We start from the raw sequence: 25,589 nt of genomic DNA, 5'->3' as shown, positions 1-25,589 counted from the left end.
CAGATAGTGGTAGATGCTCAATTAGTTCAGTAGCATTTCCCAGGTGCCTGGCATATCATCCATCTAAAACAGTAATGACGACATATGTTAACTGGCAACTGGATTTTAGTGAATGATAATGAAGAAAAAAACTAATGAACAATGTTCAATCAGCAAATAACAAGGCCAAGAAACTAAAAAAAAAAAAAACAGTAATTCTTCACTTCTGCATCAAATGCAACATTTGTGTCGAATGGATTGTAGGCCGTTGGGACCAGTTAGTGTGTTAAAAATGCGCAGGAATGCGTTCTCTGCACCAAGGGTTTTGCCAAGTCAAGGTATTGACACACAGTGTCTTGTTCCTCCACTTTCCCAGAGCCTTTCAATATTTTGGGTATGAACCCAGGGTCTGGGTCCAAGAAATTGTAACGGTGGTTGACTCGCGCATGATGTTGTATGCGTGCCAACAGTCTGAGTATATGGTGGCACCCAGTTCAATATGCGTCTGGATGGTGGACATCAGGGTTCTGGCGTCATGAAACATTCACCAGTCTCACGGGATATGCCACCAAAAACTGCTGAGGCAGGACGCGTCCAACATGATTTTTGCACTGGACAAATAGACTTTCATTCACCTCAACAATTTTGCCAGGTCCATCAATCCGGGTTGGGGCTGTGACATCAAATCGAGGGTACACGCCTACAGCATAAGGTGGTTATAAATTACGGAGGTTTTGTTTGAAATCATTAGGTGGCACTCACAAAATGTAATACCGGTCAGCTCCTCCGCCCAAGAAAATATGAAGCGCAGAAGGGTCAAAAATATCAGGTGACATCCGCGAAACCATTGTGCGGCCTGGAGACTGACTTTCTTGCCACAGCTTTATATGCTCCTTTACATTAAGCCTCATAGGATGCCCATTGACACAGGTCTGTGTCTCTGGCAGCAAGTGGTGGCGTTGTAAAAACTCCTCCGTCTGAGGCAGGTTAAAGATTTTGAATGCTTCCGCAGTATAACTGATATAATGTAATAAGTGGTGACAATCCTGTTCAGAATGGACTGGGTAGAGGTTATAGTAGAAAGAGGCAAAACGTTGGGAAATTCTTCACATTGTGGGATTCATATATACCAACTCTTCCCTTAAATACCAGGAGAATGATACATAACAGTCTACAATCTACAACATGGTATTTTACTCGACTAGCAGCACAGGAACAACCTATCCCCCTCCATAAAACATATGCCACCTGGTATATCAACTTGTATACTCTGTGCCAAGCAAATATGATTGTGTATTAACAAATATACTCATTGATTATACCTTTATTTTTTTAATGTAAAAGATGCGACAAATACTATTGTATTTATGATTTATGTTGTATACGTGATGTCTCAATAAAATAAAAAAAAGTGGTGACAGAATGCTGACTGCGCTAACTGTGTAACACTGACTGACTACGCTAACTACATAAGCTCCAGCTAGTTGCAAATGTACTATTGATTCTGACAGGGACGCTATGCTGACAACGTAACTGCTGCTTTGAAACTACACAAGTACCTAATAAATAAATATGTATATATATATATATATATATATATGTGTGTGATCTGTTGGCAGCGAGTGAAACTACATCTCTTTCACACATACAGAAACAGATATTAGCTTTCAAAGCTTTTGCTTCTAGCGGGCTTAGCTAGTTGCACCATATAGTAATGAATCTAGGGGTGACGATTTTGTTTCACAGAAATGTGCAATACTGTATTCAATAAATAGGAAATTCTCGTTTTGATCCATGCAGGCTTCAGTCAATTGCGCCTGGAAAATGAGAAGTATTTTCCATCTGTATTTTCTGCTGAATTCATAACAGAATTACAGATAGTATGAATGATAGTAAATGATACAGCAGTATGAATGATACAGCAGTATGAATGATAGTAAATTAGCACATCAGATAGAAAACTCTATGGCCATATACGGCAGATTTCTATAGATGGTGTGCTCATTTGTACAACCGAATTCACCCGAAGTTGATATTCATAAAATGGAAATTGAGCCGAATTTGGTTGATAGTAAATCAGTCGTACACCATTTAACGGTCATATTTTAGATCAAAAGGGTACGAAAAAGTGCATTTGTACCTATTCGATCTTAGTAAATTTTCCCACACATGGTACCTTGAATCAGGCCCACAGAACCATCTGTAAAAGTCAGTCTACACCAACTATATAAACATCCATGATTTATTATATTGTACGAAAGATGTTAAACATGTTCTTACCTGGGCATTCCTTGGCTTGCAATAAGACTACAAAAGGAGTCACGTGATCATTAAGGACATCTGTAAGGCTGTTAAAGGTAAGTTCGTGGTCAGTAACATTGACACCTAAAGAAGACGAAATATGGGATTATTAATGTATAGAATTAATAGCTACTTTTTAAATGCAGCATATTCTGTTTTACAGTGATATCACACATAACAGTGTCAGTCTAAGCACAATGTATTTTAGCCAGCAAGCCTAAACTGTGTACACCAGGGGTGGCCAAACCGGTCCTCGAGATCTACCAATGGTCCATGTTTTCCAGATCACCTAGCTGGTGCACAGCTGTAGTCATTACTAACGGTCACATTTTCAATCCTGCTGCATTCATTCCTACTATAGATCCATAGGTTGCCTGGAAAACATGCACCGTTGGTAGATCTTGAGGACAGGTGCCCCTGGTGTACACAGAGTGGTGTGGTTTGCCGCATACACTGAAGTAGTGTTGCACTATAGCAGGGCATTTATGTATGTGTAAGTACATCATAAAATGTCTTTTTTTTTTCTCAATATACAATTTTTTACGGAATTTCAAGAAAAAAAATTCATAGTAAAATGCAACAAATAAGTGGGTACATCAAAAGGGAAAAAAGTGCTGTTTGCGAAAATAGACATTGTACACTTTTTAATTTTACTACTTCTTTTACAAGGAAAATAAAAGGAGGAAGGTGAAATGAGGGAACTAGGGAAAAAGAGGGGAAATGGGTTGGGAATCCAAAAACATAACAAGGTAAAAAGGGCAGTGTTGGACTGGCCCACAGGGGAAACCCATTGTACTTATGTTACATTATACTGCACAGGACTATGGAGTATGATCTACAGCAGTGATCTCCAACCTTTTTTGGGGCATGAGCTACTCGAGACAAAATAAACCGCCTGAAGAGCTACTAAATTGTTTTGCGAGAGGTCGGTAGTTCTCGTGAGATTCCTCTTAATCAACAGCAGCCAGAGACTGTCAGTCCTATTCAGTGGCAGTCACCAGAGTGTGGCACAGCTGCAGCAGGACATTTTGTAAGAGAAATTTTTACACATGGCCCCCAAAGGATTTTTTCCCCATACAAACGGCCCTTGGCACAAAAAAGTTTCCCCACCCCTGTAGTAGATGGTACAACAATGAAAGGGAGAGACTTTAACAGAAAATCCACAACAGGGGGGGGGAAGACTGTAGACCTATACATTTATCATATCTGGAGCACTGAGGCTTCGCTAGAGTTGAAGACATGGAGGGAGAGGACTTTTGTATCACAAATATATGTGGTGTGACAGGGTCAGCATGAACTTACCTCACATGGCTACAGAACAGCAGGGTGTATTTGAGAAGAATACAGGCCAGGTTTTCGGTGTGGTCAAGTGTAAGAAACAGCAAACCTGACTGCACAAAACTGTCAGCATGCTGTTAAACGAGAGAGACAAGAGACCATGCTCCTTATGGTGAACTAGTCACCCAGGGGGTGGTTACGGTTAAGGGTTCTGGAACTTTGTTATGTCTGTAGAAGTTACACCCTATTTGCAAAGGACCTGCTGTACAGTGTTATGTGACCTATGACTTGCTTGTAAACTGCTGACATTCTGTCTGTCAGTGGAAAGCTGTGGGAAAAATAAACCTGCAGTGTGGAACTTTTGCCCTGTGTATGTGATCATTGTCAAATTGGTAGTGGGATAATATAAAATGTAATAGATCCAAACTTACTAAATATAGAAACATAGAATTTGACGGCAGAAAAGAACCACTTGGCCCATCTAGTCTGCCCCTTTTTTAAACATGTTACCTCAAACCATATTTGATCCTTATTTTTTTGTAAGGATATCAATATGCCTATCCCAAGCATGTTTAAATGGTACTACTGTATTTGCCTCTACCACCTCTGATGGGAGGCTATTCCACTTATCTACTACTCTTTCTGTGAAGTAATTCTTCCTCAAATTTCCCCTGAATCTTCCTCCCTCTAGTGTCAGTGCCTGTCCTCGTGTTCTGCTGCTCCTCTTCCTGTGAAGAATGTCTCCCACCTGTACCTTGTTAAAGCCATTGATATATTTGAAAGTTTCAATCATGTCCCCCCTTTCCCTTCTCTGCTCCAAAGTATACATATTAAGATATTTTAGTCTTTCCTGGTACGTTTTGTGATGTAGGCCATGCACCATTTTAGTTGCCCTTCTTTGTACAGTCTCTAATGTATTTATATCCATCTGGAGATATGGCCTCCAGAACTGAACACAGTACTCTAGATGAGGTCGTGCCAATGACCTATACAGTGGCATTATTACTTCTTTCTTTCTACTGCTGATACCTCTCCCTAGGCAACCAAGCATCTGACGTGCCTTCTTCATTGCTTTGTTACATTGCCTACCTGCCTTTAAGTCCCCTGAAAAAGTGACACCTAGATCCCTCTCTTCCTCAGTAGTTTCCATTACAGTGCCATTAATACTATATTTAGTCTTTGGATTTATGAGAGCCAAGTGCATGGTTTTGCATTTTTTGGCATTAAACTGTAATTGCCATGCTCGTGACCATTCCTCTAATCTACCTAGATCATCAATCATTAGTTTTACCCCTCCTGGTGTGTCTACCCTGTTGCATACCTTGGTGTCATCTTCAAAAAGGCACATTTTACCCTCAATTCCATTTGCAATATCACCAATAAAGATATTAAAAAGCACTGGTCCAAGTACAGATCTCTGGGGTACTCCACTTGTAACCTTTCCCTCCTTTGACTGTACTCCATTTACTACAACTTTCTGTCCTGCAACCACGCTCTTATCCATTCAACTATCTTAAAATCCAATACCAAGCTTTCAAGTTTATTTAACAGTCTGCGATGTGGGACAGTGTCAAAAGCCTAACTAAAGTCTATATTCAAACCAAAGCACATAAACCAGCCAAACAATTGCAGTGGACAGTGGCTATAAAGCAGGGGTGGGGACCCTCCGGCCCACGGGCCATAAACGGCCCCCATAGTCAGTTTGTGTGGCCCACCCACCCGCCCGTCTTTCTGTATTGGAGACGGGGAAGGGAGTCTCGCATGACGTGGTAAGTGACACGGGCAGGTGCGAGATCACGCAACAGCCTGGCCCTTCTATGAAAAAAGGTTTCTCACTCCTGCTATAAAGGGTCCATTATTAAAAATTACTACTAGATGGAAGTCTAGATCCTTTACATTATGAGGCAGAAAATAGTATTTATGCAGATGAGGAAGAAAAAATTACAACTAAAAAGAGAAAATAAAAAAAATGCCCACTGAATTAACTCCTTTTTCTGTATATAGACCTAGTATGAGAGTCATATTAGGAGGAGGAACCTGAAGAGGCAAAGCAAGAAACTGGGTCTAGGCATGAAGGGAAAGAGTTGAGACATAAGTAGACCTAAAGATAATGGGCCCAATGGAGCTCCAGCATGCAGTAGCTTTGGGTGAACCTAAGACTGCAACTCGACAGGAATGCTGAGATTGTCACTGGTCTCCTGGAAGCAGAAGCAGACTGTGGGGCTGCAATCTCTGACATGGCACAGCGGGATCATTGGAGCGGCTGAGCAACTGGTTGATTGGGTGAAGTGAGCATTCTGGTGGCTATTTAATTAGCCCCTGATGGCAGCACTTTTAGAGGATTCTTTTTTTTTCTATTAGAAAAAAAAAAAAACGGTGCCGGGACCCTGTCAACAAACTTAACTTTTCACAGTTTCTGTGTGTTAACACCAGTTAACCTGTGTTAACATGTTAGTTTAATTTGAGCAGGTCTTCTGTATATACTGTATTTATCCTCATGTTTCCCACAATGGCCAGATTCATGTAAAGAAAATACATATACTGTATAAGATAATCAGTCAAAATATGGTATCCAAAACAGATGAGTGAAAATAGGTGTAAGAAAATACAAAGAGATGGACATTATCTCTTCTAGTTCCTAAAACCAGATATAGTTTTAATGCTCACATGTGTCTTACATAAAGAGCATGGATAGGGAGCCCTTAAAGGGCTTGAAGGTATTATTTTCCACCAGTGCAGAGAAGATGTAAAAACAATTGGGTGCACCACAGTGGTGATATAGATATAGAAGGCTCACATTCTTACATGGCACACTGAAATTTAAAACTATTAAAATGTATCTTTTAGAAGTAGTTTGAGAGTAAGTGCAAAAATAATTGATAAAATAGCGGATTATATTTACGATAATTCCGATAATAGGCCTCATCCCCTTAGTAGCCTGACAGAACCTCTTTATGAGTTTATTGTCTGCCAATTTTTTATCCAAGAATACACTAAGTGCTGAGATCTGCACTTTAAGCGTGGCTACCGCCAATCCTTTTGAGAATCCATCACATAAAAATGGCAGAATATGTGGAATGCCAACTGTAGGGGCATGACATTTATCTTCTGCCCATCTAGAAAAAATTTCCGAAATTCTACAGTACATTTTTGAAGATACTTTCTTCCTGGCTTGTAACAGAACCTCCACTACTTTTGGTGACAACCCTTTGTTCTTTAATATTCTCCTCTCAACTTCCAAGCCTTCAAATTTAGTTTTTGAGGTTCTGGGTAATGGAGCAGCCCCTGATGTATCATACCTGGATGAACTGGCAATTGCATGGGATCCTCCACTGTCATTCTCTGCACTAGATGAAACCAAGGTCTGCGTGGCCAAGATGGAAGTATAATCACAACCTGGGCTTTATCTTCCCTGATCTTTTTGAGAACTCTGGGAATATGTATGCTAGATTGAAATCCCATCTCTGGGACAGAGCATCTATTCCTGCGGACTCATGCATTCTGTTCTTCGAGAAGAACTTTGGAAGCTTCTTGTTGCCGGAAGATGCCATCAGATCTATTTCTGGCATGCCAAACCTCTGGACTACTTGATGGAATAAGGACTCCTCCAGCTCCCATTCTCCTGGTAAAACTTGGTTTCTGCTTAAGAATACTGCTAGAATGTTGTCCTTTCCCGGAACGTAGAAGGCTGACAGACTTCAGATGACCTTCTGCCCAAGTCATTATATTTTCCATCTCTTTTAGAAGTACATGGCTTCTTGTGCCTCCTTTTTTGTTTATGTATGCAACCGTGGCTACATTGTCTGAAAATATTCTCAGATGGAGTTTGAAATTTCTGTGTGAAATTGATGTATTGCTAGCCACACTGTTCTTAATTCTCTTTGATTGGAAGACATATGACTTTCTGTCAGAGACCAAAATCCTTGACAGGATTTTGTCTGCAGATGAGCCCCCCATCCGAACGAACTTGCATCTGTCGTGAGAATTAGAAATTGTGGATTTTTTAATGATGTAGCCTTCAGAGGCAACCCCTCGCTGGCCCAACAATTTAGGGACTTTTACTCCTTGCAAAACTTTCACCCAATAGGACATTGATTTCAGGGCATACTTTATCATTTCCATCTGAAATGGACGCATCCTCCATCTCGCCCAAGGTACTATGTCTATAGTTGAAGACATCCTTCCTAACAAACTTGATGCCATTCTTAACTGTATTTGATCTTGACACTGCACCATCGAGATCAACATTTGAATTTTCTCGCATCTTTCCTTGGACAACGATATCTGGAATTTTCTTGAATCCAAGAGTACCCCTAGAAACTGAACCATTTGCGATGGAACTAGATGACATTTCTTCCAGTTTATTAACCACCCATGGTCTTGCAGGCATTGTATTACACTTTCTGCTGCCGCCAAAGCCTCTTCTTTTGAGCTTCCTGTAATCAGTAGATCGTCTAGGTAGGCCCATACTGCTATACCTTATTTCCTGAGATATGCCAAAAGTATCATCAGTACTTTGGTAAACCCCCTTCATGCAAAACCGGGAGGTATGTGCTGTCTGTAATTCTTATAGGAATGTGGAAATACAGTATGCATCTTTCAAATCGACAGACTAAATAATCTCCCTTCTTTTGTTGTACCAAAAGCAACCGGTGGATTCCGTACTATTCTAGACCTAAGAGATTTAAACAGCAGGATATGGAAGAGAAAATTCCATATGGAGACAATGAAAACCATTCTCTTAGGAATAATCCTAAGAGAATGGTTTTCATTGTCTCCATATGGAATTTTCTCTTCCATATCCTGCTGTTTAAATCTCTTAGGTCTAGAATAGTACGGAATCCACTGGTTACTTTTGGTACAACAAAAATACGGGCGCCAAAACCGGTTCCTTCTTCCGATCTTGGAACTCTTTCCACTGCTTGGAATAGACCAGCTCCCTTGCACTCTGATCCAGAGCTAAACTTTCTTCCAGAAACATTGGGAACTGAAAACTGGGGGTAACTACTTCCAGTGCCCATTTGTCTTGAATTGTGTGGGCCCAGGTTGTTGCAAACTTCCTGAGTGTTTCTGCCAAAGGAACCGTTACCCCGGTATGAGCACCGTCACTGTCTTTGGGACCCTCTTCTCCCAGATTGATGAAAAAACGCCCTTGATCCGGAATAGTATCTATCCCTTAACAGATGCCCTGGTCTGTAGCTTCTTGCTTGTCTAAAATACTGTCTGGAAGAATATTCAGGGAATTTACCCCTCGTCTTGTGGCAGTCTGACTGATTTACCACCAGAAACTTTTTGTATAAGGGCATCTAGTTTTCCTACAACAAAAAGGCATCTTCAAACGGCAAGGTTACCAATCGGTTTTTAGAGTGAGTATCTGCCGCCCAGGCTTTCACCCATAATACCGGATGTCATTGATTTTGCAGAGAAATCCAACATATCTAGAGAGGCCTCACACATGTAGTCAATGGCCACTTGAATAGAATCCAGATTTTTACTAATCTGCTCTCTAGAGACTCTCTCACGAACATCCTCCTGTAAGGACGAACACCATAATCGGAGTGCCCTGCATACAGAGGCTAGAAAAAATGTATGCCTTTCTGTGGAAACAAGGTGCCCTCAAATCCACTACTCCAACATGTTTAGACGTCATGGGACCTCTATTTTAAGGTTGAGAGTACTGTGTAATGTTATAGTTTAAATACCCCTTAAAGGAAGTAAACAATGTGCCATGTTGCGACCGCAAGTACGCTGAAAATAATTTTGCTGCAAATTTGCATTTATCGTCCTCTACTCGTGGCCGGAAATGCTGTTGTGTCATGCCTGGAAGTAGCTATGCAGGCAGATATACTACGGGTCTGCATGGCTTCAGCCCGCGAGTGCCACAGCCGGAAGGGACACCTCCGTCACCACTGGAAGTTTCAAAAATGTCTGGATTTTTTTTTTTTTTTAAAAGGCTTACATGGTCAATAACTAAAATCTTTTGAATATATATATATATATATATATATATATAGATAGATAGATAGATAGATAGATAGATAGATAGATAGATAGAGAGAGAGAGAGAGAGATGGTTGAATGGTCGGCACTCCGATGTAGATAATATCAACCAGTGCGGTGCCCTCCAAGCTTTGCAGCAGTAGTATACACAGGGTTCGGCGGCGGCACTCGCTATAGCGAGTGCCGCCGCCGAACCCTGTGTAGATATATATATATATATATATATTTTTTTTTTTTTTTTTTTGAATATGAAAATGTATAATTAAACAAATTAAACAAATTTAAAAGCAGATTATACAAATTTCAAAACAATTTCATATAGCATGTTTGGTCCATTTTACCAAACCATTTTACCTCAAATTCAGAATTTGAAATGAGGGAATTACATTCATATATTAACCTCATTTCCTTTTGGGCTAAACGAAGGTCTCTATTATTTTTTATACAGTCCTCCTGGATAATCGATAAACCACAAAAGGGTCTCAGGTAAAAAAGGAGTGCAATTGAATAGCCATGGGTTTCAAAACCCAAGGCTACCTCCCTGTATTACCCGTGGTAATTTTCCATGGGACATTATTATTATTATAATTTTATTTATAAGGCGCCACAAGTGTTTCGCAGCGCCGTACAAAGGAACAATACAGGGAAACAAAACTTGGCATAACATTGAATAAATAACAAAAATACAGTACAAATAAAGAGCGCCACAGATCAATACACATTACAGCTTGGGTACAAGTAGTGAGGACTCAATCAACATACAACTAGAGGCTTGAGGCCAATGATGGAGAGGAGTATGCAGACGAAGATGGTCACTGAGTGTTGGAGTAAAGGAGAGCTGTGAGTGAGATGTGAAGAGAAGTGGGCTTTGACAACAGGAAGGAAGAGGGCCCTACTCGGAGGAGCTTACAATCTAGTAGGAAGGGGAGACAGACAGATTACAAGAGGTGCAAGCGAGGGGGTGGTGGTTAGATAGCAGGATGTAAAAAGGCAAGGGGTCGGAGAACCAGCTGGTTTATGCAGTGGAAGGGTACGCTTTGTTGAATAGGTGAGTTTTCAGTGCCCGTTTGAAGCTTTGCAAGGTCGGGGAGAGTCTAATGGAGCGAGGGAGTGCGTTCCACTGAAGGGGTGCAGCACGGGCAAAGTCCTGTACTCTAGCATGGGAAGCAGTGATCAGGGTGGAGGAGAGACGACAGTCGTCAGCTGACCGTAGAGGGCGGGAGGGTGTATGAATGGAGATGAGGTTAGAGATATATGGAGCAATGGAATTAGAGATGGCCCTGTATGTGAGTGTGAGGTGTTTGAAGAGGATTCTGTAGGGGAATGGAAGCCAGTGCAGATTTTGTTGAAGGGGAGTAGCAGAATTAGAGCGGCGGGAGAGGAAGATAAGCCTGGCTGCAGCATTGAGGACAGATTGGAGAGGAGCTAGTTGGGATTGAGCAAGGCCGGTGAGAAGAGCATTACAGTAGTCAAGCCGTGAGATGACCAATGAGTGTATGATCAGCTTAGTTGCACTCTGTGAGAGAAAGGGCCTGATGCGAGCAATGTTGCGTAACTGGAACCGGCAAGAATGGGCCAGCGTTTGGATGTGGGGTGCAAAGGAAAGGGAGGAGTCAAGAGTGACACCCAGGCAGCGGAGTTGGGGAACAGGGGAGATGATGGTGTTGTTAACAGTGATAGAGATATTAGTAGGGGGCATAGCTTTGGGTGGGTGAAAGATAATAAGTTCGGTTTTGTCCATATTCAGCTTCAGAAATCGCTCAGACATCCAGGTAGAGATGGCAGCGAGGCAGTTGGAAACTTGAGAGAAAACAGTGTGGGACAGATCAGGAGAGGAGAGGTAGATTTGGGTGTCATCTGCATAGAGGTGATATTGGAAGCCAAAGGAGTTAATGAGTGCACCCAGAGAGGAGGTGTACAGAGAGAACAGAATGGGGCCAAGGACGGAACCCTGAGGGACCCCGACAGGAAGGATAGAAGGTGGTGAGGTAGAGCCAGAGGCAGAGACTGAGAAGGAACGGTTGAAGAGGTAAGAGGAAAACCAGTTGAAGACTGTGCCAGAGAGGCCAATGTTTTGGAGTGTGTGGAGGAGGAGAGGGTGATCCACAGTGTCAAAGGCAGCAGATAGGTCCAAAAGGATAAGCAGGGAGAAGTGACCCTTGGACATTAAAATCCCTCTCCCCCCCCCCCCCCCCCTTTTATTCCTAAACAGCTAGTAAGTGTAAAATATAGGTCAAATAGGAGGATTATTTCAGCTTCAGCTAGACTCAGCCAAACATACGGCACTAATTTGTAACAATACATTATTTAAATATTTATGGTTTTATTGTATCAAGCTGTAACTGCAAAATAAGAACACTATGAATATCTATAATTTTTACAAAATGTTCGTCAGCTTAGTAGCACTTTACACACTGCATACAATTTTTTTTTTAAGATAAGTTATAGATGTTTATTGGAAGCGATTTGCCCCTTTAATGGATGGGATTTCTGTTGCAAAGTCATACCATACATACATATTAAGAAACCACGAAAAATACAAAGCAGAAGTCCCAACATGTGCATTTTTGGTTTGCCTTTTGTATAGACCTAATATAATTAATTACTCCACACCCAGTTGTGAGTAACCTGTATCTAATCATCTAGACCGGGGACTACAAAAGCAAACTGTCAAGGTGCCTACACACGCACCGATCCTGGCGTGCGTTGTGGGCTTAGCTAGCACATATAGCATCGCATCGTATGCCTTGTGCATACGATGTGCATGCGATGCGATGCTAGAAAAAGCTAGTACAAAAAGTTTTGTACTGTGCGATGAGGTGCCGCGGGAGCGCGCACCCCATCGTACAGCATCGCATCGCCGGGATCGGTGCGTGTGTGGGCACCTCAAGTCATCAAATATTTATTATAGAACCAGATTTATAAAAGCACATACCTGGAAAACATTAGCACAGCTTTGAAGGAGTAGTCCAGCTAATATACCAATGACAGATCTATGCTGTCTAGAAAGACAGTCAATGTGGTCAATGACACCATGTGGTCGACATGCATTAGATCTACATCAGTGGTTCCCAAACTTTGTCCTCAAGTTAGTTTTCCAGGCCACCAGTTGAAAATATGACCGTTCGTAATGTACCTGCTGGGTGACCTGGAAAACATGAACTGTTTGGGGTCCATAAGGACCGTTTGGGAACCACTGGTCTACATGATCAAAAGGTGAACAGGGTCAAAAGATTGAAAGATAAAAGGTAGACAGTGCTTAAGGTTCAATAGGGGCAGTTTCACATATTTTTCAACTTTTATTTGATTTACCCTCTACGTGGACTACAATTGGGAATATTAACCTGTACAGCAGTAGCAGAGCGAAGCAACTTGCCCAAAGCAATGACAATCAAGCCCACAAGGATCTACTTTTGTTATAATTGTGGTCACATATCATGAAACATTTAAATTACACCCCAAAAAAATAAGAAACTTGTGTCGACCATGTTCATGTATACCGTTTGACCCTGAGTCTACCTTTTCCATAAAGACCCTTTGACCTTTTCGAAGTCAAACCAATGACTGTAGATCTTCTCTATTAAACCCAGTCCAGCTAAGGGTATTACTCCAGAAGTACGCACAGGTCCTTCCAATCCACTCTGGAACTGTTCAATTTAGACATACAGTATGGGCGAGATGTACTAAGCCTTGAACAGTGATAAAATGGAGAGTGATAAATCAGCAACCAATCAGCTCCAACCTGTCATTTTTCAAACAGCCTGTGACATGACAGTTAGGAACTGATTGGCTGGTGTTTTTTCACACTCCAACTTATCACTTTCTAAACTAAGCACATCTGACCCTTACAAGGGTGAACTTACTAGGGGTAGTTTAAGGAATCAGGCTACCCCAAAAGCCAACATCATTGGTGTGCAAACCCCCCCCCCCCCCCCCAAAAAAAATCCCCTTTCTGCGTGAGCTGGTACCAATGCCCCTGGACTGCCAAAGTAGCCCCAACCTTACCCCACCACCACACCAAGTGCCATATGGGAATCCACCGCTGGGATTTACCAATGTGCTTTAATTTGTTGAAAAGATAATTTAAAACATTATCTAACTGGAATTAGAACTTACCAAGAACCAGAGCAGCAGTAGGAATTTCACTAGACTTTACTCTACAACTCCAGTCATTCTTTTTGTTATGAAAATCTGAGTGAGATTTTTTTAAAAAGCACAAGAGATTGTCAAAAAGCTTTTTGTTCAGTTCTTCTTGAAGTTTCTGAAAGTAAAAGAAAAATTTAATGTCATTTAAAAGGAATGATCTGCCCAATTATCAATAATATTAACATATGTGGCATACAATATATTTTAAGGTCAACAGATGCTGAGCACAAGCAAGGATGTCAAGTACCACTAATACCCCAGTAAGGCTCTGTGTTGGCTTTTGTCAAAAACAGTTGATATTTATAGTTCTAGTAAAATATCCAAAGTAGATTCATATTACAACTACTGAAGGAGGCTCGGTGGCTCGCCACACTTTATAAAATTGACTCCACGCCCACGTGGACACTGGGGGTATGACGTGGATAGTGGGGATATGATTGTGTTAGTGTGTGTGTTAGATGTGTAGTGCAGTGGTTTATACTTACCCTCAATGAGGTCCCCTTCGCCAGCGTTCCTCTCCTCCGGCACTTGGCTTGTGTTACCCTCCTCCGTGTCCCCGGCGGCTGCCATGACACTCCCCGGCGGCAGCAATGTAAGCAATTAGCGTAGTGCCGCTGGGGGGAGCAGGGAAACCATGTGATGCTCCCCCAGCAGCAGTAGTACGCTGAATTACATGCATTACTACAGCCGCCGGGGAGTGTCATGGAGGAGGAATGCTGGCGCCGGGGACATCGTTGAAGTATAAACCACTGCACTACACAAATAACACACATATTAGCAGGGTGTCCGGCAAGTCTACGCTGACAACGTAGGCTAAGGTACGTTGTCAGCGTAGCATAGCCAGGTGCCCTGCTAATACATAAGTACCAACATTTTTTTGGTCTAGAACCACCAACCCGAAGTAACCCATCCCAGCGTGCCCAGGCACACAACCTAAGTGCAAAGCACATTTGGTTTGCTAACAGACAAAACCATGTGCACTGCAGATTTGGGTGATATTTTGTTTCTGTCTGCTTTATTTTTACACTGCAATATAGATATACATTTGAAGTCACGGTACTCTTTACCTAGCACGGCGCCCATCGCGGTCATCGCGGGCATTGAATGCACTAAAAAATCGGGTGCGACGCGACCGACGCGATGCCCGCGATTTCCCATAGGGAACAATGTTAAATTTCTCAATTGACCCGATTTTACTGTTCAATGCCTCAATTGACACGATTTTTCCATAGGAAACAATGTTAAATGGCCCACAGAGGCCAAATAGCCACCCTGAAGTGTGAAATGGCCCCCACAATTGTAAACGCCACCCCACGATCAACGTCAACCCGAAGCGTGGCGAGCGCAGCGAGCCCGCCAGGGGCGGCGGTACGCGTCCTACGACCTTTTCATACCCCCACTATCCACGTCGGCGTGGAGTTGAGAATAGAATAGTGTGGCGAGCGCAGCGAGCCACCGAGCCCGAAGCGTGGCGAGCGCAGCGAGCCCCGCGAGGGGACGCGGATACCTGTGAAGCCCGCGAAGGGACGCGTTTACCTGTGAAGGTATCCGCGTCCCCTCGCCACGCTTCGGGCTCGGTGGCTCGCTACGCTCGCCACACTTTTCTATTCTCAACTCCACGCCGACGTGGATAGTGGGGGTATGAAAAGGTCGTAGGACGCGTACCGCTGCGCTCGCCACGCTTCGGGTTGACGTTGATCGTGGGGTGGCGTTAACAATTGTGGGGGCCATTTCACACTTCAGGGTGGCTATTTGGCCTCTGTGGGCCATTTAACATTGTTTCCTATGGAAAAATCGTGTCAATTGAGGCATTGAACAGTAAAATAGGGTCAATTGAGAAATTTAACATAGTTCCCTATGGGAAATCGCGGGCATCGCGTCGGTCGCGTCGCACCCGATTTTTAGTGCATTCAATGGCCGCGATTTTTTTACCTGCGATGCCCACGATCAAAATCGTGGGCGCCGTGCTAGGTAAAGAGTACCGAAGTCACACCCCACCCAAATCTAACTCTCTCTGCACAAGTTACATTAGCCTTACCAGCAGTGCACATGGTTTTGTCCATTAGCAAACCAAATGTGCTTTGCAAACCAACATGAATTAACCCTTGGTGTGCAATGGGTACATTAGTTATAAATGCCCTAATGGATGTAGCACTGGGAGTACAGTCTTGAGATGGCATACTAGTTATAACTGTGCAAAGCTAATGAATAAGATATTAGCTGGAACCAGTTCATTGTATTCTGCATACTGTCCTTCTTGCTGACGTAACAGATTTTTTTCCATGTTTTTCTTTCTTGATACATTCAATGAATGCTGCTTAGAAGTGTTTACATTATGTTACTTAAACTGTAATTTAGGGTTAGATTAATAAATGACAGATAGCATGGTGTCTGTCATATTCTCATTTGGAGCAGCTTCTACTTTGCATTCAGAAAGGTAGAGGGAAAGGTTCATCAAGAACACACTTAATGCCCTTTAAGTGATAATGGAACTCACTGACCTCTGTCTGGGATTTCATCTGCTGCCATAGCAACTGGTAGCTCTCAAAACGCTCTATGCCATCTTCTGGGTCCTTAAGACCTTCATTAAAATAGTCAGCTGGAAGGAAAAAAAAAGGCAATTACATTTTAATACTTATGTAAGTGAAAAGTTACATCTTTGGCAGTGGCACATTCAATGTGAAGTTAGGCAAATATTATGTGATACTTTAGATAGAACAATAGGCCTAAATCAGGTTGTCTCGCAAAGCAAAATCTCTCTCTAATTGGCAAAACCATGCCTAATGCAGGTGGGGCAGATGTACCATGTGCAGAGAGTTATATTTGGAGGGTAAAAATAAAGTAGCCATTATGTCTTATGTAGTTTTGCAAACCAACCTGAATCACCCTCAATATGTATCCATATACCAATTTTGAACAGAACCCACACCTTAAAGTGGAAGTGTAAAGATCCCAGACCCTGGTACAGTATGTGCAGGGGCTGCTGCAAAATGGTTCCGGATGATAGATCTAAAGTATCTAGATCAGTGGTCTCCAACCTTTTTTGGTTGTCCAATATCCCGCATACATACCTCCCAACACTGGAGGCAGAGAAGAAGGGACATCTGCGGCCGAAATTAGACGGCATGACCTACTATCGTGGCACTCCTGCGAGGCTAAATCCCCCATTTCTCCTGCGAGGCTAAATCCCCCATTTTTTCTGCTAACGGGGCATGGTGAGCACTCTGAGACCTGCTGTCCATGCCCCCAGCCTCTCTGAATAGACACTGTGCCATATATACACATGCCACCAGCAGTGCCAGTTACACAATGCCCCCAATACCCACAGTAAGGCCATAAACACAATGCCCCCCAGCACTGGCAGATAAACAATGCCCGCCCAATTGTGGTGCCATTCTAAATAAATACTCTGGAGGTACTGTGTGCGTGCGCCGTAGACACGCGCCAAAAAACGGGTGTAGCCACATTCCACATGGGGTGCGGCCAATGAAAATGGGGGTGTGATACACATATGCCCCAAAAAGTGCAGCGGCAGATATATATATGCCCCCAATAGTGCCAGATACACATATGCCCCCAATAGTGCCAGATACACATATGCTCCCACAATGCCAGAAACAGGTATGCCCCCACAGTGCCAGAAACAGGTGTGCCAGGTATGCCCCCACAATGCCAGAAACTTCCCCACAGTGCCAGGTATGCCCCCACAGTGCCAGAAACAGGAATGCCCCCACAGTGCCAGAAACAGGAATGCCCCACAGTGTGAGATACTTCCCCAGAGTGCCAGTTATGCCCCACAGTGCCATGTATGCCCCCACAGTGGGTGTTTCCCAGCAGCAGCACAACTCACCACTGTTGCTGCTGCTGCCAGGGAGAGAACAGTCCGGTGTGCCCCTTCAGTGCTGTTGCTGTCTGTGTCGCCACTTCCCTTCTAAGGGGAGGAGAGCACACCACGTGTCTCTCCTTTCCCCCTCACTTCCCTGTGACTGGGCCATCTGCTAATCAAAGCTCGTGGGCCGGGTCCTGATTGGTTGCCGGCCAACGAGCTCTGATTGGCGGATGGCCCAGTCACAGGGATGCACGGTGAGGGGTAAGAGAGACGCGCAATGCGCTCTCCTCCCCTCAGAGGGAGAAGGGAAGCGGCGGTGGCGGGTAATGGAGGGACTGCTTTATTTTTACACTGCAATATAGATATCAGTTTGAAGTACAAACCTCACCCAAATCTAACTCCTTTCTGCACATGTTACATCAGCCCCACCTGCAGTGCACATGGTTCTGTCCATTAGATAGTGATTGTGCCTTTGCGAATGAACCAGAATAACCCCCATTGTCCATCTAATAATCCACACCTGCTACAAAACCTCATGTAACATCATTACATTGAAAGAAGTATTCCAGCTTTGTACAGTATATAAAAAAAAGACAATTACCCTAGCTAGTCAGCCCATGCCGGGGATACCTGGGGAGGTGGGGACCCCCTCAAATAGAGGGGTCTCCCCTCTCCAGTGTACCCCAGGCATGTGCTGAAGCCCGGGACTTTCCCCCGCACCCCTGGGCGGAGAGTGCAGGGTTGACAGCTGAAAATAATATTGTTCATTACAAGAGTACTACAAGTCCCAGCAGTTTAGTCCCAGCATGGTGGCATTTGGAGCACCACAAATGCCACCTTGCCAGGACTTTAAATTCCTGAAAGAACCTATAAACCCCCTGTATTGAAAATATTAAAATAATACACACAATACGTGTTTTGAAAAATCATTTTATTAAACAGCAGTCACTCTTCACCTAGGAGAGCAGCAGCCTTTTAGCTCTTTTGCATGGCTGCTGCCCTCTACTAGGACTTTTGTAGTCTTCATTCAGGTGTCTTCGCCCAGGAGGCGGCAGCCAGCTAAGCTCTTTTGCATTGGCCTGCCACCCACCTGAGACACTGGACTTCAGGAGCACTTGACAGCTCCTCTCCTGCCGAAATGCCCACCCAGGTCTTGCGCTGATGTATTTATATATAAGCCTGGGGGCGTGGTTATAACGGGGCAATATCCTATTGGCTGTGTAGTTCTTAAAAATAAATAATAATAGTAAAAAAAGGTGCTGCAGCTTGGACATAAAATGCTGCAATGGACATAGAAAATGTCAGATCCCCTCCGCCGCACACCCTTACCAGGGATGCTAGATGGCACAAATGGAGGACCCCTTCAGAGCCCCGCCGACACCATAATTGACTGCAGGCCACCCAGAGCCCCTCCGTTGGGGGAAAGGAGTCCCGAAGCCCAGCCACTGCACCCTTCCCTTCACTGACCACAGGCTACCCTGAGCTTGAGATATTAGGAGCACAGGAGACACGCTACGTGTTCTATTCTCCTGAGCCCAGCCGCCGACCCCACTCATGAACGCCATGGATCGCAGGCCACCCGAAGCCCTGCCACCGCAAATTCCCCCTGCCAAAGGATAACAGGTAAGCACAATTTACTTAGGGAGTGCCCACACATTCAAAAATGAAACTCCAATAAAACCAGATTTTTAAACATTTTTAAAAATCTGATTCAGCAATCCTGATCAATTTTTGATCGGTATCGCCAAAAGGGGGAGCCTACACATTAAAGATTAATTGTGACAATCAACTCCAGAATGGAGGATTCTCACAATTAATTGCTGATGTATGGGGCCCATTACCATTAGATAATGCGCAAAGCATCTGGTAGCTTCCATGGCTAATGGGATCCAGCCCCTAAATGTTATTTAAGTCGTTTTACCTGTGAATGTGTGCCTTAAGAATACACGCTTCGATTAGCGCGAGCGCACATCACATAGCACAAAGTCTGTGCAGCCTGTACTAGATTGCATTGTATCTAGTACAAAAAGCACGCTGCTGTAGCACATTGTATGCTTTTTGCATTTGATACAATGCAATCTAGTAGAAAAAGTATCAGTTCATTGCTCCATGTATGGGTACTTTTACCTTTTAAATAACTTCATTTAGTTGCAACTTCTACTATACAATGTTTTAGACATTGCTCAAGATACATTTTATTGATTAATTAAATTAAGGTCCCTATATACCTGCTTATAATTAGGTTAAATTATAACAATGTGAAACCAAAGTATCAGTATTATAGTCTCACCTGCTGAATGAGAAATCTTTTTCTTCTTTGCACTGGGTTTGAACACAAAACATCCCTACGATTACACATACATGAAAAATTAATAACACAGGTGAACAGTGGTTAAAAACAGACTTTTTAATCACTGATCTAAAGCAGATACTATATCACAAAGATTATTTATTTACACATTTGTAAATCAATCAGCCTGTGATGTCACAAGCAGCATCATTGTGACACCACATGCCGATTATGAAAGCATGTGCCGCCACAGTGCGGCCGACTGCCGCCACAGTGCGGCCGACTGCCGCCACAGTGCGGCCGACTGACTTCACATGCTACTCCTTAACACTGCATTCAGTTTGTACAAAACAAACCTTAAATGTAAATATGAAAAGAAAACATTTTTGTATACAGTTAAATCACTTACCTTGGAAACTGATGATGTGGCCATGTTTTCGAAACCTGCAAACAATCGGAAGACAAAGTAAAAAGTGTGGAAGCTCCATGATGCAGGAAACCTACTAAAGACGACAATTAAGCTCCATATACACTATGCAATATAATGAGCGATGTCGCTTATTTTAGCCCTTCTGAACGATATTGCTCGATATATTAACCAGTGTGTATGCCTCCACCGAAGGATGTGCGTTCCGCAGGTTGTTAATGACCCCCTCCAACATCTGTGCATGTACAGATGAGGAAGTTGACCGTAAATGAGGGTGTGTGGCATGTTGTGTAATGGGCATAACGGTGTGTGGCATAATGCGTAATGGGCATTATGGTGTGCAGAATATTGGTACAGTGTGTCCAAGTGGCTCTAGCTGGTGCAGTGGCACTAATGTGTGATGTAATGTGATTGGTACTATTATGTGGTGCGCACTGTCCCGGTTTCAAGATTATGGCTTTTCTAGTATATGTGTATCTTGCTTTATGTGAGTGGACCAACTGATCACTGCATAAAGTTCTAGTGGCTGAGCAATAAGTCAGGTCCAGCCCCCAGTTGAAAAGGGTATCCGGACTCATCATAGATTGACTCTAGGTTGACAGTCATAACGTTGACTACTATTGGTCGACAGTCAAAAGGTCGACAGGGTCCAAAGGTCGACAATGAAAAGGTCAAAAGGTTGACAATAAAAAGGTTGACAGGGTCAAAAGGTCAACATGGAAAAAGGGGCCAACGTGAAAAAAAAACGGCATAGAGGGAGAATGTGATGTGTGCTGGGCGCAGCTAGGCACCAAGGCCAAATCATGACGATCCATGTGAGGGGATGCGGTGCACTTAGACAGTGTCCATGTCGACATAGAAACTAAAAAAATAGGATTTTGGGTACCTACCGGTAAATCCTTTTCTCGTAGTCCATATGGGATACTGGGCTTCACTACTATGGGGATTGAGACCTCCGCAGGAGAGACAGGCACATAAAAGAACTTTCAGTGTGGGTGCACTGGCTCCTCCCCTCAATCTCCCTCCACTAGTCAGTTAATGCAAAAACTGTGCCGAAGGAGAGCATGTGAGGAGTATGTGATAATGTATTGTGGTGAGATTCATCCAGCACACCCAAACGAACAAAAAACATATAAAAGAGGTGAATCCTAACAACTTAAGAGGACACCTGTAACTAGAACAAATCTATAGTCATACTATAGAAAACAAGGCAATAAGCCTAACAATAAAGTAGGTCTGACAGCAGAAAAAGCCGCACTGAGGCGGGCTCCCAGTATCCCATATGGACTACGAGAAAAGGATTTACCGGTAGGTACCCAAAATCCTATTTTCTCTACCGTCCAATGGGATACTGGGCTTCACTACTATGGGGAGGTCCCAAAGCTACCAGAACGGGTGGGAACGTGCGGATTCTGCTGTAGAACCGCATTCCCGAACTGGGAATCCTCCCTGGCCAGGGTGTCAAACTTGTAGAACTTCACAAACGTGTGTTGCCCTGACCAAGTTGCGGCCCTGCATAGCTGCATTGCCGACACCCCTCGAGCAGCCGCCCAAGAGGTACCTACAGACCTGGTTGAATGAGCCTTTACTGAAAAAGGAAGCGACAAACCAGCTGATGCATAAGCCTGCTGGATAGTACATCTTATCCACCTGGCAATGGTACGCGTTGAAGCAGGTAAACCCTTCTTCTGCGCATCATAAAGCACAAACAGGCTGTCGGTCTTACGGATCCTAGCTGTGCGCTTGACATACCCCTTAAGGGTGAGAACCACATCCAAGGTATCTGGTATATCTGGGTGTGTCGCGCTAGACGGGACCACAATAGGTTGGTTTAGGTGGAACCCTGACACCACCTTTGGAAGGAATTGTGGTCTAGTCCTGAGTTCCGCCCTATCGTTGTGGAACACAAGGTAAGGGCTTCGACAAGATAAAGCCCCGAGCTCGGACACCCTCCTGGCCGAAGCTAGAGCCAGTAGAACAACAGTCTTCCAAGTGAGGTGTCGCAGCTCAGACTCCTCCAGTGGGACAAACCGGGCTGATTTTAAGAAAGTAAGAACTACTTCCAAATCCCATGGTGCAGTGGGAGGCACAAAGGGGGGCTGAATCCTCAGCACCCCCTGTAAGAAGGTTTGGACTTCCGGCAAGGCCGCAATCTTTTTCTGAAAAAACACAGATAGTGCGGAGATTTGGACCTTTAAGGAACCCAATCTGAGTCCCTTATCCAGGCCAGCCTGAAGGAAACGTAGCAGACTGTTTAATCGAAAACTGGCCGGAGGCAAGTCATTCTTCTCACACCAGGCAATATACCTGCGCCATATTACATGATAATGAGACGCCGTCACCGGCTTCCTGGCTTTTATCATTGTAGTGACGACAGAGGGATGTAGACCCTTGTGGACTAAGATCTGCCGCTCAACCTCCAGGCCGTTAAACGTAGCCGCTGTAAGTCCTGGAAGACGAACGGGCCCTGGAGGAGCAGGTCTTCTCTTAGGGGCAGACGCCACGGGTCTTCCACTAGCATGGCCTGAATGTCCCCGTACCAGGCCCTTCTTGGCCAGTCTGGTGCCACCAGTATGGCCTCCGTCCCCTGATGCCGGAGCCGCTTTAGCACCCGAGCCAACAATGGGAGAGGTGGGAAGAGGTACACCAATTGGAAATCCCAGGTCCAGGTGAGAGCGTCCACCGCTATCGCCCCTGGGTCTCTGGTCCGTGCACAGTACATTGCTACCTTGTGGTTCAATCGTGAAGCCATCAGGTCGATCTGAGGGAGCCCCCACAGATCCACTATGGCATTGAACACTTGAGTGTGAAGGCCCCACTCTCCCGGGTGAAGATCGTGACGACTCAGGAAGTCCGCCTCCCAATTGTCGACCCCCGGGATAAAAATGGCAGACAGGGCCTGGACATTCTGTTCCGCCCAGGACAGAATTTTTGACGCTTCTCTCATGCAAGGCATGCTCTTGGTACCACCCTGCCGATTTATATAGGCCACAGTGGTGGCATTGTCCGACTGGACCTGGATCGCTTTTCCCTGTAACAATGGAGCTGCCTGTAACAGGGCATAGTAGACCGCCCTCAACTCCAGCTTGTTGATATGAAGGCCTGACTCCAGTGGAGACCATCGACCCTGTAGGCGGACTCCCTGTGTCACAGCTCCCCAGCCCCTCAGGCTGGCGTCCGTGGTTACCAGAATCCAGTCCTGGATCTGGAACCGTCTGCCTGCCAACAAATTGGATGAATCTAGCCACCACTGTAGCGAGATCCTGGTTCTTGTTGCCAGGCCAATCCTTCTGCGCATCTGCAGGGGGGAGCCGGACCATTTTGTCAGAATGTCCAGTTGAAAAGTCCTGGAATGGAAGCGGCCAAATTGTATTGCTTCGAATGAAGCCACCATCTTGCCTAGAAGCCGGAGGCAAAGATGGATCTGTACCAGAGGTGACTGTAGGACCTCCCTGACCAGCTGTTGTATTGCAGTGACTTTTTTCCATCGGCAGAAAGACTTTTTGTTCCGACGTATCCAGGATCATGCCCAAGAAAACCATCCTCTGGGTTGGAACCAGCGATGATTTGGGCATGTTCAGGATCCACCCGTGGTCTCTTAGAACCTGTATGGACAGATTGAGAGCACTGCTTAAAGCCTCCGCCGACCCTGCTTTTATTAGCAGGTCGTCCAGGTATGGCACTACATTCACCCTCCGGAGCCTGAGTAGGGACATCATTTCCGCCATTACCTTTGTGAAAACCCGCGGGGCTGTCGACAGGCCGAAAGGTAACGCCCGGAATTGGTAATGGTCGTTCCCCAAGGCAAACCTGAGATAGATTTGGTGTGGGGGCCAGATAGGGATGTGTAGATAGGCGTCTTTGACGTCTATAGAGGCCAGGAACTCCCCTCTTTCTAGGCTGGCGATCACAGAGCGCAAGGACTCCATCCTGAACTTGAACACGCGCAGGAAGGGGTTCAGTGACTTTAGGTTCAGGATGGGTCTTACTGAGCCGTCTGGCTTCGGTACCAGGAATAAGTTGGAATAATAGCCCTGGCCCTGCTCCGTGTCTGGCACCGGTACAATTACCTGAGACTGAAGCAGCCTGGTAATGGCCCCCTGAAGGAGCACCTGATCTTCCTGGGATGCTGGAAGTGCCGACCTGAAGTATCTTTTGGGAGGGGGCTTGTCGAATTCCAGCTTGTAACCTAGTGAAATGAGACCCCTGGCCCAGGGATCCAGACCCGAGGCGTCCCACACATGGCTGAAATGCAACAATCGCGCTCCCACCGCGAGAGAGTCTTGTGGCGGGAAAACCCCGTCATGCTGCAGGCTTAGAGGAAGTCGCGGCATTTGGACGGTCCTGGGTGTTGGAGGTGTTAGGCTTCCTAAACTTGCCTCTCGTGCCCCTGCTGGCATTGGAGGCGCCCCTAGCCTTGGGGCGAAACCTGTTCCCACGAAAGGACTGCTGGGAAGCACCTGTGAAGGTACGCTTTGCAACCGTGGGGGCTGATGGAAGGAAGGTAGATTTTCCTGCCGTGGCTTTGGAAATCCAACCGTCTAATTCACTGCCGAACAGCCATTCTCCTGTAAAGGGAATACCCTCCACACTCTTCTTTGAGTCTACATCTGCAGACCACTGACGCAGCCACAAGGCCCGTCTGGCTGAAACCGCCATGGCTGAATTGCGCGCGTTTATTGCGCCCAATTCTTTTTGTGCCTCGCACAGGATTTTTGCGGTATCCTGAATGTGACGCAGGCTGTCCCCTATCTGGGCCACAGTCATGTCACCCAACAACCCTTCCTGAATCTGGGTTGACCAGGTATGAATTGCCTTGGCCATCCAGCAGCTGGCTAAAACTGGACGCTGGGATGCCCCACTGGCCGTATATATGGACTTGAGGGTAGCTTCCAGCCTTCTGTCCGCCCCGTCCTTAAGGGTGGATACCCCTGGGACTGGTAACAACACCTTTTTAGAGAGGCGGGAAACAGAGGAGTCCACTACCGGTGGCTCCTCCCATTTCTTTCTGCCCACAGGTTCAAAGGGATATGCATTTGTGAACCTTTTTGAAAGAGTAAACCTCTTATCAGGGTTTTGCCATGCAGCCCTGAAAGCAGTTTCTAACTCTGCCTGCTCAGGGAAGTACACTGGCTGTTTCTTCTGAGTCATGAAGAAAGGATCTCCTTCTGTGGATGCCTCTACTGGGAGATCTAAAACATCCCTAATGGCCCTGATAAGGGGCTCGGGACCATGCACTGCCGCCTCAGGAGCTGGTTCCTGCAGACCCTGCTCCTCACCCTCCTCCAATATGTCCTCATCGTCCTCATCTGTGTCAGGATCCATAGCAGTAGCCTGCC

The 25,589-nt window shown here is 44.9% G+C and overlaps 1 protein-coding gene across 5 annotated transcripts in view; it reads right to left on the bottom strand.

Annotated features, from left to right (window-relative positions):
• The window catches only part of ORC3 (origin recognition complex subunit 3), a 118,837-nt gene that overhangs the window by 76,575 nt on the left and 16,673 nt on the right, over nucleotides 1–25,589 (bottom strand). For all 5 annotated transcript variants that reach the window (XM_083177106.1, XM_083177105.1, XM_083177103.1 and 2 more), the window contains exons 2-6: nucleotides 20,233–20,267; nucleotides 19,824–19,878; nucleotides 16,206–16,303; nucleotides 13,675–13,819; nucleotides 2,260–2,364 (exon numbers count right to left, since the gene is read on the bottom strand). In XM_083177106.1, coding sequence (XP_083033232.1) covers nucleotides 2,260–2,364; nucleotides 13,675–13,819; nucleotides 16,206–16,303; nucleotides 19,824–19,878; nucleotides 20,233–20,256 — 427 coding nt within the window. In that variant the 5' untranslated portion in view covers nucleotides 20,257–20,267. The remainder of the gene's footprint in view (nucleotides 1–2,259; nucleotides 2,365–13,674; nucleotides 13,820–16,205; nucleotides 16,304–19,823; nucleotides 19,879–20,232; nucleotides 20,268–25,589) is intronic.

Source organism: Crinia signifera, chromosome 3 (genome assembly GCF_055691185.1).
Source record: "Crinia signifera chromosome 3, ASM5569118v1, whole genome shotgun sequence".
NCBI classification, from domain to species: Eukaryota; Metazoa; Chordata; class Amphibia; order Anura; family Myobatrachidae; genus Crinia; species Crinia signifera.
Note: the sequence above shows the minus strand (reverse complement) of the source record. Positions and strands in the feature narration are given on the sequence as shown.